Source organism: Chelonia mydas, chromosome 8 (assembly GCF_015237465.2).
Source record: "Chelonia mydas isolate rCheMyd1 chromosome 8, rCheMyd1.pri.v2, whole genome shotgun sequence".
In the NCBI taxonomy this organism is placed as follows: Eukaryota; Metazoa; Chordata; order Testudines; family Cheloniidae; genus Chelonia; species Chelonia mydas.
Window position 1 is genome coordinate 18,333,351 of NC_057854.1, and position 16,310 is coordinate 18,349,660.

The window sequence follows — 16,310 nt, forward strand, 5'->3', positions numbered from 1 at the left end:
CCAATGACATGTTATGCAGGGGAGTCAAAGAGTTGCTCTGGGGATAAAGAGAAGACTCCATCTCCAGAATGATCAGGCCAAGATCTTTCCAGCAGCAGCAAAAGAACATTAAAACACATTTTAAAAAAACATGAGCTGCCCTTTAGCACTTACACTTCAGCTAGCAGGCGGACATCTCCTCAACAGGGAAAAGGGGGAAGCATAATGCCTGTATACATATATAAATACTAATAATGTATAAGAGATAGATATATTTTATAAGATTTATTATATAGATAAAGCCTGTATAAAAGTTATAGAACTAACATAACATTTGCCACCATCACATCGACACAAGCAGAGTAAACAGTCTTGTTCTATTTAGATTATAAGCTCTTCAGAACAAGGACTGTCTACTACGCTGTGTTTGTACAGCACCTAGCACAACCAGGCACCAATCTTGGTTGGTCCTTGTAACAAACAAGAATAATAATGTGCTTGGAGATCCTTAGATGACAACAGCTTCCCTCCCTTCTGACCTGCCATCTCCCCCCACTGCACACTTCCATTTGTTATTTCTGCACTTGCACTGTGCAAGATCTCTAGTAATTTGTTTCTAGATTTCAAGAACTATTTAAAACCAAGTCAACAGGATACTTTTCACTGTGCATCTGCGCTGGCCTTTCCCATTCCTTGCAGAGTTGCACGACTGCAGCTGCTCCAAGAAAACAAACCCTTTCAATCACAAGAATTACAGCTCCTTCAAAATGTTTCCTCTCCAGAAATCAAGCTCACAATACGATGAGCAAAAACCCACATGAACAACTATTTCAAATGGAGATATTGACCCTAATGGGCCTATAATATCTTTATTAGAGAAGATGACATCATAAGGAAACACCACAAATCTCATGAATTTCTCTGGCTTTTGGGGTTCTGTTAGTGACTTGGAATTCAGCCCAGATTCACAGAATGATTTTCTAATACTCGTGATGAAACTTGAGTGAGGTGGTGCCCATTTTCCAGTAGATTTCAGCTGATCATTGGTTTTAGATACAAATAAAAATCTGTGGTTCGAAGACAAAATATATATATATTTCAATCAACACTCAGCATTTACTACTGTGTTTTGCTTTGAGATCCTGAAAGTCACTTGAACTTAGAATCATAGAAGATGAGGGTTGGAAGAGACCTCAGGAGGTCATCTAGTCCAACTCCCTGCTCAAAGCAGGACCAACACCAACTAAACCATCCCAGCCAGGGCTTTGTCAGGATGTACTGATCATAAACAGCTCCCACTAAAGTCAACGTGAGCCCAGACATCCCAAACTCAAAGACAATGTTCATATGAACCCATGGGGAGCAAAATTACTTCACGCCACACAGCTTTAATATTGACCCAAATAGATTTGGCCCACCAAATCTATCGCTGGAATAAAATCCTTGAATTCAGAGGCAGAATGGATTTGGCTCCTAAAGGGCTAAATTTACCCTTGTTGCGCTGCAAGAAGGATTCACTCCTGGGGGAGTGATTATGACGGTTCCAGTGGGGCACTCTCTCACAGGTTATACCAGAGGATATACAGGAACCCCACTAGTAGATGCAGCAGGGATGCGCTGGAGCCTTTCCCAGCTGCCTCTCCCTGACATGTGGCTACGCATTGCAGCATGGATGCGGCTTGCTTTTCATGGTGGGGTGTAGGATATGTATTGTAGATGTAGCCACAGATATCATTAAAACCCAGAAGAAGTGGCAAGGCACTTAAATCCCTCACGTCATCAGTTAGACAGACAGACTCGGCTACCTTCTACAACTCAAAATCTTGCAGCAGCCATACACATAGCTGTAAGCCTCAGACCAGCTCTGTGGTTCTGCACTGGCCCACGTACGTAGTGGTGGTGATGCTCATGCAGTGCCTAAGCCCTGAACATAGCTGGGAGTTTTGGACCTGCTCAGCATGCTGGTATAAGCTCTTTCACTTCAGTCATGCAACCAAGACCAGGAGGAAAAAATTTAAAAGAGTTTTTATTTTTAAACAACCTAATCAGCATCCTGTCACACCAACCGAAACCTCACCTCTGCTAGCACTCAGAACACACAGGATTCATTCAGGCGAATGGCGTGACTAGCACATTTTGGCACACTGGCAGTGCTGCCAACAGGCTAGACTTTTTAGTTTCTAAAGACATCTTCCATGTCACTCTGCAGAGCCCTATCAGGGTCCCGTTGGGAGAGGTGCAGAGCCACTTTAATTCCCAGAATTTCAAGCCCAAGAGACAGTTCGTGATCATTTAGTCTAACCTCCGGCATAAACACATTCAATTAAGTTTCATCCACCATCCACTGGCAGTGTTGGCAGAGTCCCCTTTTCAGGCATTTTTGGGGTTGTGCTGGCCCCTTACAGACCCGCTTCTCCCTTTAAGTGAGACTGTGATTGCTGCTTTCCATCACTGCAACCTGGATGCTCAGAAATTCTTCTATCAGAGCTCTCTACCAGGGTCTACACTGGTATAAAACTCAGAAAGAATTTAACCTTCCATGTGTAATCACACCCACCACTCTTGGAGGGAAGTAGGACCAAGTGATTATGCCAAATGGTCTAACTCCTTGCATTATCTTTCAGTCTCCTAACTACCAACAGGCCACATTACAGGGGTACCCCTGTAATGAAGATGCCAGCTGGTGTTCCCAGTATAAACCTGATTGGATCTCAAGGATATGGTCATAAACACCTTTTTCCCATATAAAGATTGCTATACAAAAGGCATTATTCGGGGATCTGGCTTTCTTTTTATACTCCAATGGATTTAGAATGACAGGAGTGAGTACACTAAAGAAGAGTGTCAAGATGCTGGCTCAGTAGAAAAGGATGGTCTTGTGTCCAAAGCAAATGGATGGAAGCCAGATGATCTGATATCATGTTCCCAGCACTTTCACAGTCATTTCACTTGTGTTTTATAGATGATGATCCAAGACAACAGTATCAATGCCCTCTCGAACAAACGTAGTCTAAGACCTAATTCATGAGCATTTGTAAAGTGCTTTGAGATCCTCTGACAGAAGGGCAAAATACCGTTTCCCTTGATTTTCTATTATTCTTACTTATATTACCCTACCGCGATACAAAAATTCAGTGACAAAATGGCCCGGGATACAGAGTCTTTTCATTGATTGTAATGGGGGGCTGGATTGGATCTATAGGGCTAGACTGTGATATTTAGCTACTGGCTCTTGTTAAGAGTGGTGCAAAGCTCCTTGGAGGCACAGAGGGAAAGTCCCTGGGCTATCGCTCAGTCCCATGGACCATAGCTGTCCTAGTCTGCACAGGGTGTGTGTGGGAAAAGAATCTAACCTACCCCCTTCCTCTGCACAAGGGGAAGATGAGTGCAGCAGATGCTCTATCACTGTGACCAGAGTGGCTCCCTGGGATAGGTCACAATGTGTTCTGATTCGCATGATTAACTGCCCCCAACCACGCCAGTAATCCATGTCTTATGGTGTCCCCAAGTAGGTCTATTCTGTTATTAATCCACAGATTAAAGTAACTCCCAGTCAGCTTTGACGCAATACACCACAAATGGCTGAATTCTAAGGGTCTCATTTTCAGTGTGGATTAGACAAAGAGTCCAGATCGGGACTCCCTCAGACCCAGTAGGAGTGGAGAAGGTCAGGGGAGAAAAAGAGGAGCTTTAAAAAAATAAAATAAAAAAAAAAACAAACCCTCAATGCAGGTAGAGGAAAGGGTTAAGTTTCATATTCAAAAATATCTATAGGTTATAACAACTTTAATGAGGTTCCTAGGTTAATTACCTGCCCCATCAAACAATAATATGGATCATTCCATGTGAACAGATATTGGACAATGCTCACCTTTAATGAAGTGCAGGAGAAAAAGTGGGGGTGGGGAAGCTGCTATTTCAAGAAGGTGACTGTAGATTTTTTTTAAGTTGCTGTCATGGCCAGAGAGAGCTCTTATCAAGTTGACACTGAAAGTAAAAAGCTTTTAGGTTCCCAGCATAGCAAAAACCAGCCCCAGTAAGCAGACTAATCTTTTTAAAAATTCTGTCAGTGTAGGGAAAATGCATTAATTTGCACTCTGCAGAATGTCCTGGAATGCCTGCCAGCAGCATTAGATACAACACAACACAAATGAATCAAAGACCAATGTGGTTGCTGGGCAATTGGAGGAAGGCGGGGGGAAGCATATGGGCAATGATCTCGGATCCAGCTATATGAGGAAATTAGCAACAGAAATTTTTTGTCTTTAATTGCAATGAAAGCTTGTGGATTCCACCCCCCGCAGAAGAAACTAAACCTGCCCTTTGCAATACATGACAGGTGATTTATGCATCTGACAACTCCAAGATATCTTACGGCCTTGTCAAGATACTGGTGAGATGGCTTCTAAGTACATGTTTTTTGTAAAGGTTGGGTTAGTCTTCATTTTGCGGGGCGGAGTGGGGGGATTACATGTTCTAAAAGCTACTTCTTCAAAACCAGAACACAGTGCAGATATGACTAGTCCATGGTAATAATGTAGACAGAAAAGAGGGCAAAGATAATTTAGAGTTGGAAAAGGGGGCTACAACTACATGAAACAATTAAATTAAGAAAAGGAAAATGTAGGCTGATTTCTTAACAGTAAAATCTATTCAATCATGGAACAATCTTGCAAAGGGAGCCCAAGCACGGGGCATTCAGCAAAGCAATGGAAAGGTGGATGTCAGGAACAACCGTTCACTAGCCATGGGGATGGGTTAGTTAGCCCGAGAGCATTTTCGCCTTTGGAATTTTCCCCTGGAATCTTCGATACCCAGAGGCCTGAGTCTCCTCTCACATCACTGTACCTTCACTGAAGTCAAATGGAGTTACTCCTGATTTGCACCAGTGTAAATGCAAGGGGAACCAGGACATGATTCCAGTTCCATCCACCAAAAAAATGTTCCATACATCAGTCAATATGCCAAGTAGTGTGAGAATTGTGGAAGGAGGGAGAGAAAACAAGGGGAAAGATTTCATGTGGCTTTTTCTATTCCGATCAGTTTCTGTGTGTGAAGACTACAAATGAAGCACACTTGCATTTTTGCTTGATTCCTAGGGCATACAGAATTAATGCCTGGGAGGATCCTACACTTTGAAAAGGCTCAGTACACACTATTTAAGATATGAAGACTAGCTTCCTGTTAGGGAGCCACCTAGTGATTGTTTCAGTAAAGTCCTTATTTACTCATTGATAGACTCACTGTGTGGTTCCCTTCCCTGGAAAAGAGCTAGTCTAAGGCCCAGATCCTCAAAGGGACTTCCACTGATTGCAATGAAGTATGGAAGCCTAAGTATCTTTGAGGATCTGAGCCTACATTACTTCTGTGAGGAGTCGAGATGCCACTGGAGAACCCTTTGACCCACCTCATGACCAGGAGACCACTGCAGGTACTATCATGTTGGCAGGAACTGAAAGAGTTTGATTTGAGATGCAAAACCTGGGGAGCAAGCAAAGGGGGGGGGGGGGGAACTATTTCCAGATGTTAAAAATAATAAAATACTAATTAAAAACAAAAAACCAGAGATGGGATTTCCTGGCATTCAGATGCGGATAGGATCATGAGTTCTCACACACAGATGTGCAGCTGTCTTCCTGATTGATAGCATAATGTCTAATATTCAGTCCATGTCGGTTTCAAAACCAAAAGGGTCATAGCCTCAGGCCCTTTTTATCTTAACTCCAGAAAGATCTCTCACTGAAGTCAGGGGGAGAAGGATTTTAGCATTTGGCCCCCAAACTGCAAAAGTTAGTCTTGCGTCCGATATCTCTGGCCCACTAGCCGTCCTTACCAAGTCTTTCATACAAGTAATGAAAGTAATCCAAGCAAGATTGCCAATAGGATGGGATTAGTCACGTCATTTAACCCTTCAGTCACGGATCCAAAACCTCAGAACTTGCTCTTACAAGAAACCATTCCACTGCATTGATTGAGCATATGTAATTAAGCCCTCTGCTGCTCTGTCCTCACTTCCTTCTTCAGGTATCCCCACCCACCCCAACAGTTTTCCCTCCAATGATTCTCTCCTCATTGCAGGCTTCTCAGACAACCTGGCTTCCTCCTGACCCCAAAATCACAATAGCTACATTTCATGCCCATTCCCAGCAGCCTCAGGGGAGAATCCAGTCACTGCAAGGGCTGCTAGTACTTCCAAAACAAGACACCCAAGGGGATTCTTTCCCCTGCCCATGTCAAGGCCATTGCAGCACAAGTCTCATAGTCCAGGTGGGCTGAGGAAATGGGAGTTTGTGGGCAAGGAAGCATAACAGTCAGCCTGCACATGACTGACATGGGTGACCCAATTTTGCAGCCAGGTTTTTACTACTGAGATCTCTTCGCTGGCCCCTGGGCAAAAGAGGAAGGAACCTCATTTAGTAAGTGTGGGAGTAGTACATGGGGCTGAGGAGGAAAAGGTGGGGCTCAAAGAAGTAAGGCTGCAGAGGAAGAAGGGGGCTGTGAATGAATAAGAAGGTTCTGGAAGAAGAGGAACTTGGGATGGGAAGTCTGAAGAAGGCTGCTGAGAGTGGTGAGAGAAAGAGCTTTTCAGGTGGAACCTAAATGATTTGAATGGGTAAACTCTTTGTGGATTGTGGATTTCAATTAGCCTTAACCCACATCCATAAGCTTCTTGATAGTAAAAAAGTGCCAATCTGGGACTCTTGGACAACTCTCCAGTAGCTCTCTGCACAGCTCTGCATTATCCCAAGTGCAAGATCATTGGAAATGTGGGTGGAGCACTGCTGAGTGATTATTCCACATCTCACATTGCTGCAATTCTCAGACAAGTCACAAACATGGCAAACTTGGATCCCATATGTGCAATGCAGGCAAGTTAAGAATATTACGGGGATTTTAGCTTTTTCATTTCCTGACTGCGGAGTATTTACGATTTTAAACATTAGAATACAAAACAGATTCTACTGCACTATATCTGACATTTGCAATTTGAAGGAAACACCTGCTTAGCCCTCTTCTTTGGAGGTGGTTAACAGATGTCTGGAATGGCAAGGGCACCTGTCGAGTCTCATAAAATTAAGTTTTATATATCCTACAAAACTAGAAGGAATGGAGATTTCTGTAAGCTTTAGTGGCAAGGTCAGCCAAATGTAGTAGCTGCCGCTAAAAAGACCAATCCTGAAATTTCTCCGCTCTTAGAATGCATGCAGACATCAAGGCGAATCATCAGACACAGACGGCTTGCAAGACTCAGCTTAAAAAATGATGTCCCTTTTACTGAAGTGTTATTTTACTAGATACAAGTGGTAATAGCTGCAGTTCCCTTTGCACTGGAAATTGCAGAGTACAAGCAACTTATCATGAACCCAGCACTTTTTATTCAACGTTAGAAGCATAAAAGAACCATATTGATATTATTCACATTTTTTTTTAATCAGTACTTTTCTGTCCTGCAAGCCACCTAGAGGGTTTCAGAGAAGTGTTGGGTAAATAGCAGGGCTATGCAAAATAATCACATTGAAATCTGAAGACTTAAACATATAACGGATTCACCTTTTGGTTCAAGCTAAGGAAAGTGGTCCAATGGGGGGGGGGGGAGAAGGGGCTTTTAAATCAAACATTTTGCTCAAAAAATGGAACCTCTGTGGAGCAAAAACAGGTTGCTTTTCACTCAGGACAAATTAAGACCTTTTATCTATTTTCAAACAAAGACTCTGCATTTTTAACTTTAAAATTGCTGTTCACATGAAGGTTGATTTATGCACTGAAAAAGCAAAAAAGTATGTCTGGAGCATTTTATGGAATATTTCCCATTCTGAAAATTTTATATCATTTCTGGGTCATAAAGTGACCTAGAATGGAATGGCAATCCCTCCGCCATGAAATTTTTTGTAATGTTTTTTTGTAAAGGTTGGGCTAGTCTTTTTTCCAATCATTGTCTTATAACTCTGGTGAATTTCATGATAACAGTTGCCAGTAATTTTACACAGATTCTGTTTATTATATTCAATAGCTTGATAATTCTTGGCAACTGTAAAGCTGAGTTTTAATAGCACTGATTTTTTCCCTCCATTACTGGTAGGTCTGAGCATTGCTCAAAGATAAGGCATTCAAGTGAATGCATTTGAAATACCACACTTATCCTGCATTTGCATAAAAATATCAAAGCGATTTAAGTAGCAACAACACTTCACTAACCCAAATTACATAACCCCGTTTACCTCTTCAGTTAAGCACCCTGTGGGCAACCTCATTTCAAAAGCAAGTCTTCACAAGGCATCGTAAGCATTTTTACTAGAAGAAATGTTATCAATCAAATCTTTTTAGACATATGCAACTTTTGTCACGCGCGGGGGGGTGGGGTGGAAGAGAGGACAACACAACTTCCAGTGATCTTTTTCTACTTACACCATGCACTAAAGAGCTATAGCATTTCACAGCGCACTGAGCCTCTTTCTAATAGAAATATTTCAAGAGGAATCAGAAGTCCATCAAAGCATGATAGGTGCAAAATAAACTACCAGCTGATATTCAGCTATGAAATATTTTCATCTACTTCTTAAAGTCCAGCAACAGACATTTTATTCTGACCTGGTATGTTACCCTATTAGATGAACAGGGGTATAATTAAGGTACCTCAATTTCATTTTTAGGGAGAGGAGGCACTATGGTTCTCTAGTTTGTTGCATTAAGCTGTTCTTCTTCCTTGAATTCTGTGGCACAACTTGGAGGAATTTGCCATGCAACAGCTGGAAGGAATAGCTTTAAAGTTTAAGCATCAGGTTTGAAATACTCAGACTTCTTAGCATTAGTTTAAATCACTGCAGGTTCAACTCAGCCAGTCATCTTTCCACTCATCCTGATTTCCAAGCAGGTAACAATGTGGAAGTCAAATGGCACTTAATGTGTCAGCTGTAGCAGCTGCCCCTAGAGGGTGATGTCTGCACCGCCCCTCTCCCCTTACATCAAGAAAGGGCTGTCAGCATGCCTCCCACAAATCCTCACCAAATTACCTTTCTGGATGTTTTGGCCTGTGCCATCCCTGTCCAGGCTGCACTGGGTGCTGCACCCCTTTGACTGACCAGGTACATTTCAGCTGCCCACAAGGCAGGAAACTGACCAGTACATTTCAACTGCCCACAAGCAGTGCTACCTTGTACATACATGATCAGTGTTTTAAACGGTGGATCACTAGGTGTCCCAGGCTTTTGAACAATCTATTTTCCCATTTGGATGTGCCATTAGATTAAAAAAAAAAATCTCATTCTCCTTTCATACATTTGATTTTCTCTGTGTACGTCCTATCAGTGTCACATTTCAGGAGAATGAAGCAGTAAAGAGCCTAGTCTGGACTCCTGGTCGAAGGGATTTTTTGTTTAAGGGGTTCCCTGTAAGGTTTCACTGGATTCATTTTTCTTTTTGAACAATAGCTGCATTTTGTCTGGACAAGCAAGAGAGTTTTGAGATTGCAGGTTTTCAGGAATCAGAAATACTAACAGAGGCAAGCAGGTCCTTCTCCTATCCATCCTTCCTAGGCATTACCCATTGGTAGAGGCTGCCTCTTTGTGGCAGAATGCAATGTGAAATGTGACATCTTCTGTATTTTCCACAGTATGCATCCGATGAAGTGAACTGTAGCTCACAAAAGCTTATGCTCAAATAAATTGGTTAGTCTCTAAGGTGCCACAAGTACTCCTTTTCATCTTGCATTCTGTTACTCTAACTTTACAAGGCCATGTGATCTCCCACCCCCACCATACCAGAATAGGAAAGCCACATTCAAATGTACCAGTGACCAAACCTGAAATGCTTAGCAGGAGATGAGGTACTGTATGTACTGTTTTTGGCAGAATTCCAAAAGCCAATTCACCTTTTTGTAACACGCTACTCAAGTTATACTTCTTCATGTGGAAACCTTACAGGAAATAAGTCTCAAGAGGAACATCTAATTTTTGTGGAAATAATTATAAACCCCAATAAAATATTTTCATTCACATTATATATTGTATTTCCCAGAATTTAAAATTAAAAAAAAAAAAAATACACTCAGACTCTGAAGATGCCAGTGATATTGTCAGAATATAACGTATCATGTTCTCAAATTGTAATTCAACGTCTATTTGATATTCCACAAATCTTTCCATTTATCACAGCAGTAATTAAAAATACTTTGTATTTAAATACCACTTTTAACAGGCAAGGTGTTAATTAGCTTCCACAACACCCCTGCAAAATAGAGTTATGCATTAACCCCATTTGACAGATGGGAAAACTGAGGCACAAGGATGCCGTAACTTGCCAAAGTCATCCAATGGCAGTAAGGATTAGAGCTCAGAATCATCTGACCTGCAATTCCACACTCACTCCTTCAAGCCATGTTACCTCCCAAAAGACAGATAGGAAATAAGTGAAAGGGCAAATTAATACAATTTCCAAATTTAGAACTAAACAGATATTGTTTCCTCAATGAGAGGGTTGGTCTAGGGATCTGTATAACATGTCAGGAGACAGGAAGTTCTGAGATCTAACAGTGTGCAAATCATTTTCTCTCTTTGCCTCAGTTTCCCCATCTGTAAAAATAAGAACGGTAGTACTTATTTGCCTTGCATGCGTGTGTTGAGACTACTAATGTTTTCTGAATACTCTGAAGGTGAAAAGGGGTAAAAAACTATTAATAAGACAGCATGATACCAGTAAGGCAGTTTGCTACAAATATGTAATTAGTTCATTCTCACACAACTGCAGGAGCAGTGGGCAGGATTTTAATCTCAGCTATACCAGCATCAACCTGGAGAAATACCACAGATTTCCACTAGATTCATCCCAGTATTGCAGAGATGTTTCTATCATTATTCATCTGCAAAGCTGGGGTCCAGTCCTGCATTCCTTCCACACCCAAACCTCCCACTGGTTTCAGTGGGAGGTAGAACTGCATCCTTAATAGTGAAAATCTACCAGACACAGCCCTGCCTAGCCTCTTTAATGGGTTAACTGAAGGACACCGAATAAAGAAGGCACCTCTTCCTTCTGTTTCCCTGCAAGGCAAATCCCAGATGTTGAACACTTTAAACCCCCTCCACTTCCGCTCACTGTTGATTCAGCAAAAACCACTGCTGCAGAATTAATAACTACATGGACACCCATTGCATTCTGAACGCATGTGTCGGAACCTGGCTGGTTGCTCTCAGCCCTTCCGTTTGACACGATTTATTCATCGCACATCAGTAGTTTTGGGGGGCCTTCGGTTGCGTGGGGCTTTTTACCTTCCTCTGGATGCGTAACAAAATCCTGAAGAGGAATGAACGGGCAGGCCCTGCCCTGTGGCAAGCAAGAGTTAAATTTCGTTTTGTAACATGGCATCATGAACGCAAAAGAGGGAGGCTGGTGACATCTGGGAGTGGGTAGGCGAGGCTGACACAGAAAGATGTGAGCAGAGCCGAATCCCAGTGAAGCTCACCCTGGCTGTGACTCAGAGGGGAGAGCACAGCATCGGCCCTGCCCGCACCCCCACAGAGCCCCTCTGGCCTTTCCCTAAGGGAGGTGCTGTCCGGATCCACCTGCTGCTCCATGCCCAAGCCCCTCCTCACTCCCCCGGTGGCAACCCGCTGCCATTCCAGCGACACCCTCTCGCCCTCTTCGTGCCATGGCGACCAGCTCTGCTACACCCTTGCCTTTCCCCCGGGGCCGCGCTCTTCAGATGCGGAGGCCGATCTGCGGCCGGATCTGCCCTGGGTCTAAGTTGAGCCCCACCAAGGCATCTCCCCTGCCCGTCCCCAGCGGAACGCGGCTCTCCGCGCGGTCGGCTCCCCAGCATGCACTTACCTTCTGTGGCATAGCTGTGATCGCGCAGGAAACTGTTGTTTATCTTGCGGGTATCAATGTCCTCCTCCATTTACAGCAGGCTTACTTTCGTGAGAAGTGAGAACAAGCGGGCAAGTATCCATCATCGCCCCACCACGGCCAGGCTCAGCGGAGAGGAGAGGAGGGGAGTTGCATTGAGCACAGCATGGTCCTACCCTACGAGGGGTTGGGGGGGGGAGGAAAACCACTCCAGCAAGCTTTCACCTCCTCCTGCTGCAGCAAAGGTCCAGACCTCCTTCTCCGCCCAGGGACGGTGCAAACCCCGGGCTCCTACACCACCCAGGGGGGGCGGATGCTGTTGCAGCACCAGGTCCAAATTCCCTCCTCCTCTCAGGGACGGCGACTGCAGGAGCAGCCGGGCGAATTGCAGGGGAGCCGCCGCAAGCCCCCGTTCCCGTGCGAAGTGCCGCAGCTGGGCTCTGGCGGTGCCCAACAGGTTCCCCTGGCGCCGGGCGAGCTCCCTTCCGCATGCAGCAGTCCCCGGCTCGCCCAGTCAGGAAGCCGCTAGCCACAAAATGGTGTCCGCTTCTGCAAAGCTCGCGGCTCCGGGGTTGGGTTTTTTTTTTTTTGGTGGGGGGGGGGGGGGGGGGAGGGAAACGGACCTTGCAGAGCTGCGGCCCTGCTGGGTGTTTCCCTAGCGGGGGCAAGGCTAGCGGCTGGGTCCGCAAGCCTTGCGGGGTTCGCCCCGCTCGCAGCCGCGGGCTCCAGGCGAGGGGCCGCTGCAGGAGGCGGCTGAAGGGAAGCTCGTGCGGCGGCGGCTGCTGGGTGCTGGAGCCTTATGGTGCATTAAAGCCCAAGCTCCTCCCATACAGCTCGGCTCCGTCCAACCGCGTCGGCAGCCTGGGGACTCTCCCCCGCCGGCAGCCGCCGCCGCCGCGCACCTTTCTGCTGCAGTGGAGCAGAGGCACCGAGGCGCCCGGGGAGTGGCTGACCTGGCGCCTCCCAGGGGGTCGCTGCTCTCCGCCCTCTACCCCAGGCAGGACGCGCTGCAGCAGCCGGGGCACCCTTTGATCAGCCCGCTAGGAAGGGCCGAGGAGGAAGGCTGCGAAACGGATCCTGTTGCGCTCACAGTGCTCAGCCGCTGAAGCAGCGGGTTTGGGTTGGGGTCGGGGTCGCAGGCATGTTTGCACCGGCCTGGGCTCCAATGCGGTGTAAAGGCGCCAGCTTTCGGTGCATGGGCGTTTACTGTTTTAGGCCAGGGCTGATGGAGCAGAGGGCTAGGAGATCTATCCCAGGCATTGCCTCTGAGAGATGTGTGACCTTGGGCACATCAGGTAGGGCTGGGGTAGGAGAAAACACCAACCCTATCTTTCACTGACTTCAATGGCAGTAAGGGTTATGCAGGATCAGACTCTTAGGACCAGCTCCTCAAAAGTGTTTAGGTGCCTAACTCCCACTGATTTCAATGGCAGCTAGGTGCCTAAATACCTCTCAATGCCTGCAGGTTTACTCATATGTAAAATGGGTGCGATAATGCTTATCACCATGGTAGCCTAAGGCTCACCTGGACCAGGGGAACCTTGTGGGTATCGCAAGAGCGCAAGCATAAGGCAGAATTAAAAGGATGCTGCAATTTAGGCCCAAATGTTGCATTTCATTAGCAAAGGGTTTCAAAAAAACCTGAGAATTGGGTTATAAAAGTGTGTTTCCAGCTCTGCTGCTGTGTCACCTTGAGTAAGTCACTTCTCTCTGGGCCTCTGCTTTCCTTCCCAGCCTTCCCTTTTTTAATGTATTGAGATTGGAAGTTCTTGAGGGCAGGGACTACCTGTTACCATGCATTTGTAAATTACTTAGCACAATGGGGCCCAATCTTGGTTGAGGCCTCCAGGCTCTGCCATAATGCTAATAATTAATAGAAATACCATGAAGTTATATCTATATTTCTAGTCCAACAGAAGCCTTTTTTGTGTTTGAACATAAAGATTCCTCTGCAGTTTTGCAGCCTAAGGGTCTGATCCTGCAGTACTTACGTAGGTAAAACTGTTAGTGACTCCACCTGAAGTTTTGCCTGTGATAGGAGTACCAGATTAGCCCTTAAATATTTCAGTATGGTACTAGTCAGTGCATGAGACCCAGAAAGCAAAAATGATTGGTCAACAATCCTTGTCCAAGATGAGTGAAATACAAGAACATCATAAGATGTGAAGAGTAAATTCAACTTTTTTACATTCTAGAGATTTAAAATTTTACTTAGACAATCCCTGCCCCAAAATCTTACGGTCTTTTTGCTCTGTTTGTACAGCACCTAGCACAATGCAGCCTTCATCTATGGGGCACCTAGGTGCTAATAATATAAATACATCTAATTAAAGTTTGAATAGTCTAAGCTGTCAATAATAAAGACAAGCAATTTTTGTTTGAAAACACAGGGGGTCTAAACCTGCACTATTTAATTCATTGGGAACTTTGTCATTTTGTCAATGAGTACAGGATCAAATGCACACTTCTTAACATGATTTGTCCCCAAATGGGTAAATCAAGTGAATAAAATCTTTTTAGAAAAAGATAATTCCTTCTCTGTTACTAATGACACTTTGGGATAACATGAGAATTCAAACCTACCTTTCACCATTTATGATATTTGGGTGAATTTCAGAGGGCCTACTTAAGACACTGTACGCTACTTAAAGCTATTCATTGCCATTCTAGAACTGATAATTCACATAAAGGGGAGCATTTTGCTAGATCCAGTAACAGCATGGCACCCACCTCTCATGAGCGCCCTCTTCTGGTCAGAGTGTGTCTGTGGTCTTTAAACAGTTCTGGCCTTGATTTCAGGCCAAACCCCCAGGGCTTCTTCCATGGAGCCTATGTTTTTTCCCCTCTCCAGCTGGGCCTCTTGACAGTTCAGATCCCCTTCTAGAGGGTTATTGCTGTCCAATTGTAGGCCCACTTTCCCAATAGCCTATGGAGGGACCCAGACCCACCCACTACTCCAGATCCCAGCCCAGGGATCCTAAGAATAGCAGCCACATGCTGCTGTGTCCCTCTAGGACAACTTCCTTCAGTTCTATGAGCCACTTCCTCACAGCCCCAGCCTTCACCACCACCTTTGCTCAGGGCCCTTCTAAGTTCAGACCCAGCCAGGTGCTCTTCCTCACTCCCCCAGTCCCTACTAGCACTGAGCTGTCCATTGTGCTACCGTTCCCTTTGGCCAACCAGGAGTACCACTTGTACTCCTCTCACTCCAGCAAGAAACTGCCTGTCCCTGCTGCTGCAGCTCCTTTTAATAGGGCCCTTCTGGGCCCTGATTAGCCACTCCCTGCAGCCTCTCTGATTGGCTGCTTCCCTTGCAACCACTCTAGCCTGTTTGGAGGACCTCTCCATTGCTCCTTTCCTAGGACTAGTGTGCCAGGACTCTGAAGCCTCCAGCAGGGGGACTCTGGGCCTAGTCCACCCCCTCAGAGTGCCATACAAAGACAACGTAGAGTGACAGTCCCTGCCTGAAAGAGCTCAGAGTCTAGTTTAAGACAAAATTCAACTGTGGGTAAAACAAACAGTAGGACAACAGCCGTGGGAGAGGGACAATGAGGAAAAGAGCAATAAGGGCCAGTGTTAACGTAAGTCAGCTTACATACACAGGAAACCTCCTATCCTGCAATCACATCCATGTGGGAAGACCCATGTGCCTGTTCAAAGCTCCAATGATTTCAATTAAAGGGGATGGGAGTGTTGTTCTGTAAGAGTTGTAGGTACACTGGGTTATAAAAGGCAGTGTAGTAAAAAATTTTTGTACCCAGAGTTCACAGTTGCCAATGGAGCTGGTCAGAAAAACTTTGACCGAACCATTTACTGTCTAAAAATGCAGTTCTATCAAAATCTAAATTCTTTGCAAAATCATGATTTAACGAACATTTTATTTTGAAGAAAATATGGGGTGAGGAGCGGGACAGGGAGAAAATATTCCAAGAGTGTCAAAACATCCCATTTCAACATTTTTGGAATGAAACATTTTGATTTTTCAATTTGAAATTACTTTTTGATTCAATTTTTTTATTTTGTACTATAAAATAAGAGTCAAATTGAAACACAACATCTCAATAGGATTTTGTCAAAACAAAACACTTCAATGAATCGGAAATAAAAACAAAATTCAGACTTTTCCTTTACAGAGAATTTGAAAAATTTTGAGTTTCATTCCAATTAAAAACAAAACCAGATTTCAAACCCCTCCAAATACTTCACAAAGTGGCTTTTCTGTTCTCTGCATAGATCCAGCTGCCTATTCTCAAGATTTTATCATGAGTCCCATGATCGTTGGTGTATTTCTTAACGCCTTAGTTTCCAGAGTCATGTAAATATATGCAAATCTCAGCTTTCATTTAGAAAATGAAAGCTTCTAACCCTCCTGGTTGCAGAGAAGAGCCTGAGAATCTGACTCAATTGCATCTTAAAGGTTCATAATCCAGAAGGTAAATAAAAACAATCTCTAGTCTATTATTATTATATTTAAAGCTCATGATTTTTAAGCC

General features: G+C 44.5%; 1 protein-coding gene across 6 annotated transcripts in view; it reads right to left on the reverse strand.

The window, feature by feature from the left end:
- The window catches only part of PPP2R2B (protein phosphatase 2 regulatory subunit Bbeta), a 261,285-nt gene that overhangs the window by 156,162 nt on the left and 88,813 nt on the right, over window positions 1-16,310 (reverse strand). The window contains exon 1 of one of the 6 annotated variants that reach the window (XM_007054359.4): window positions 11,800-12,912. The exons of 4 other annotated variants lie outside the window; for them this stretch is intronic. In XM_007054359.4, coding sequence (XP_007054421.1) covers window positions 11,800-11,869 — 70 coding nt within the window. In that variant the 5' untranslated portion in view covers window positions 11,870-12,912. Of the gene's footprint in view, window positions 1-11,799; window positions 12,913-16,310 lie in introns of those variants that run through there. One more of the 6 variants, XM_043520667.1, reaches the window with a different exon arrangement.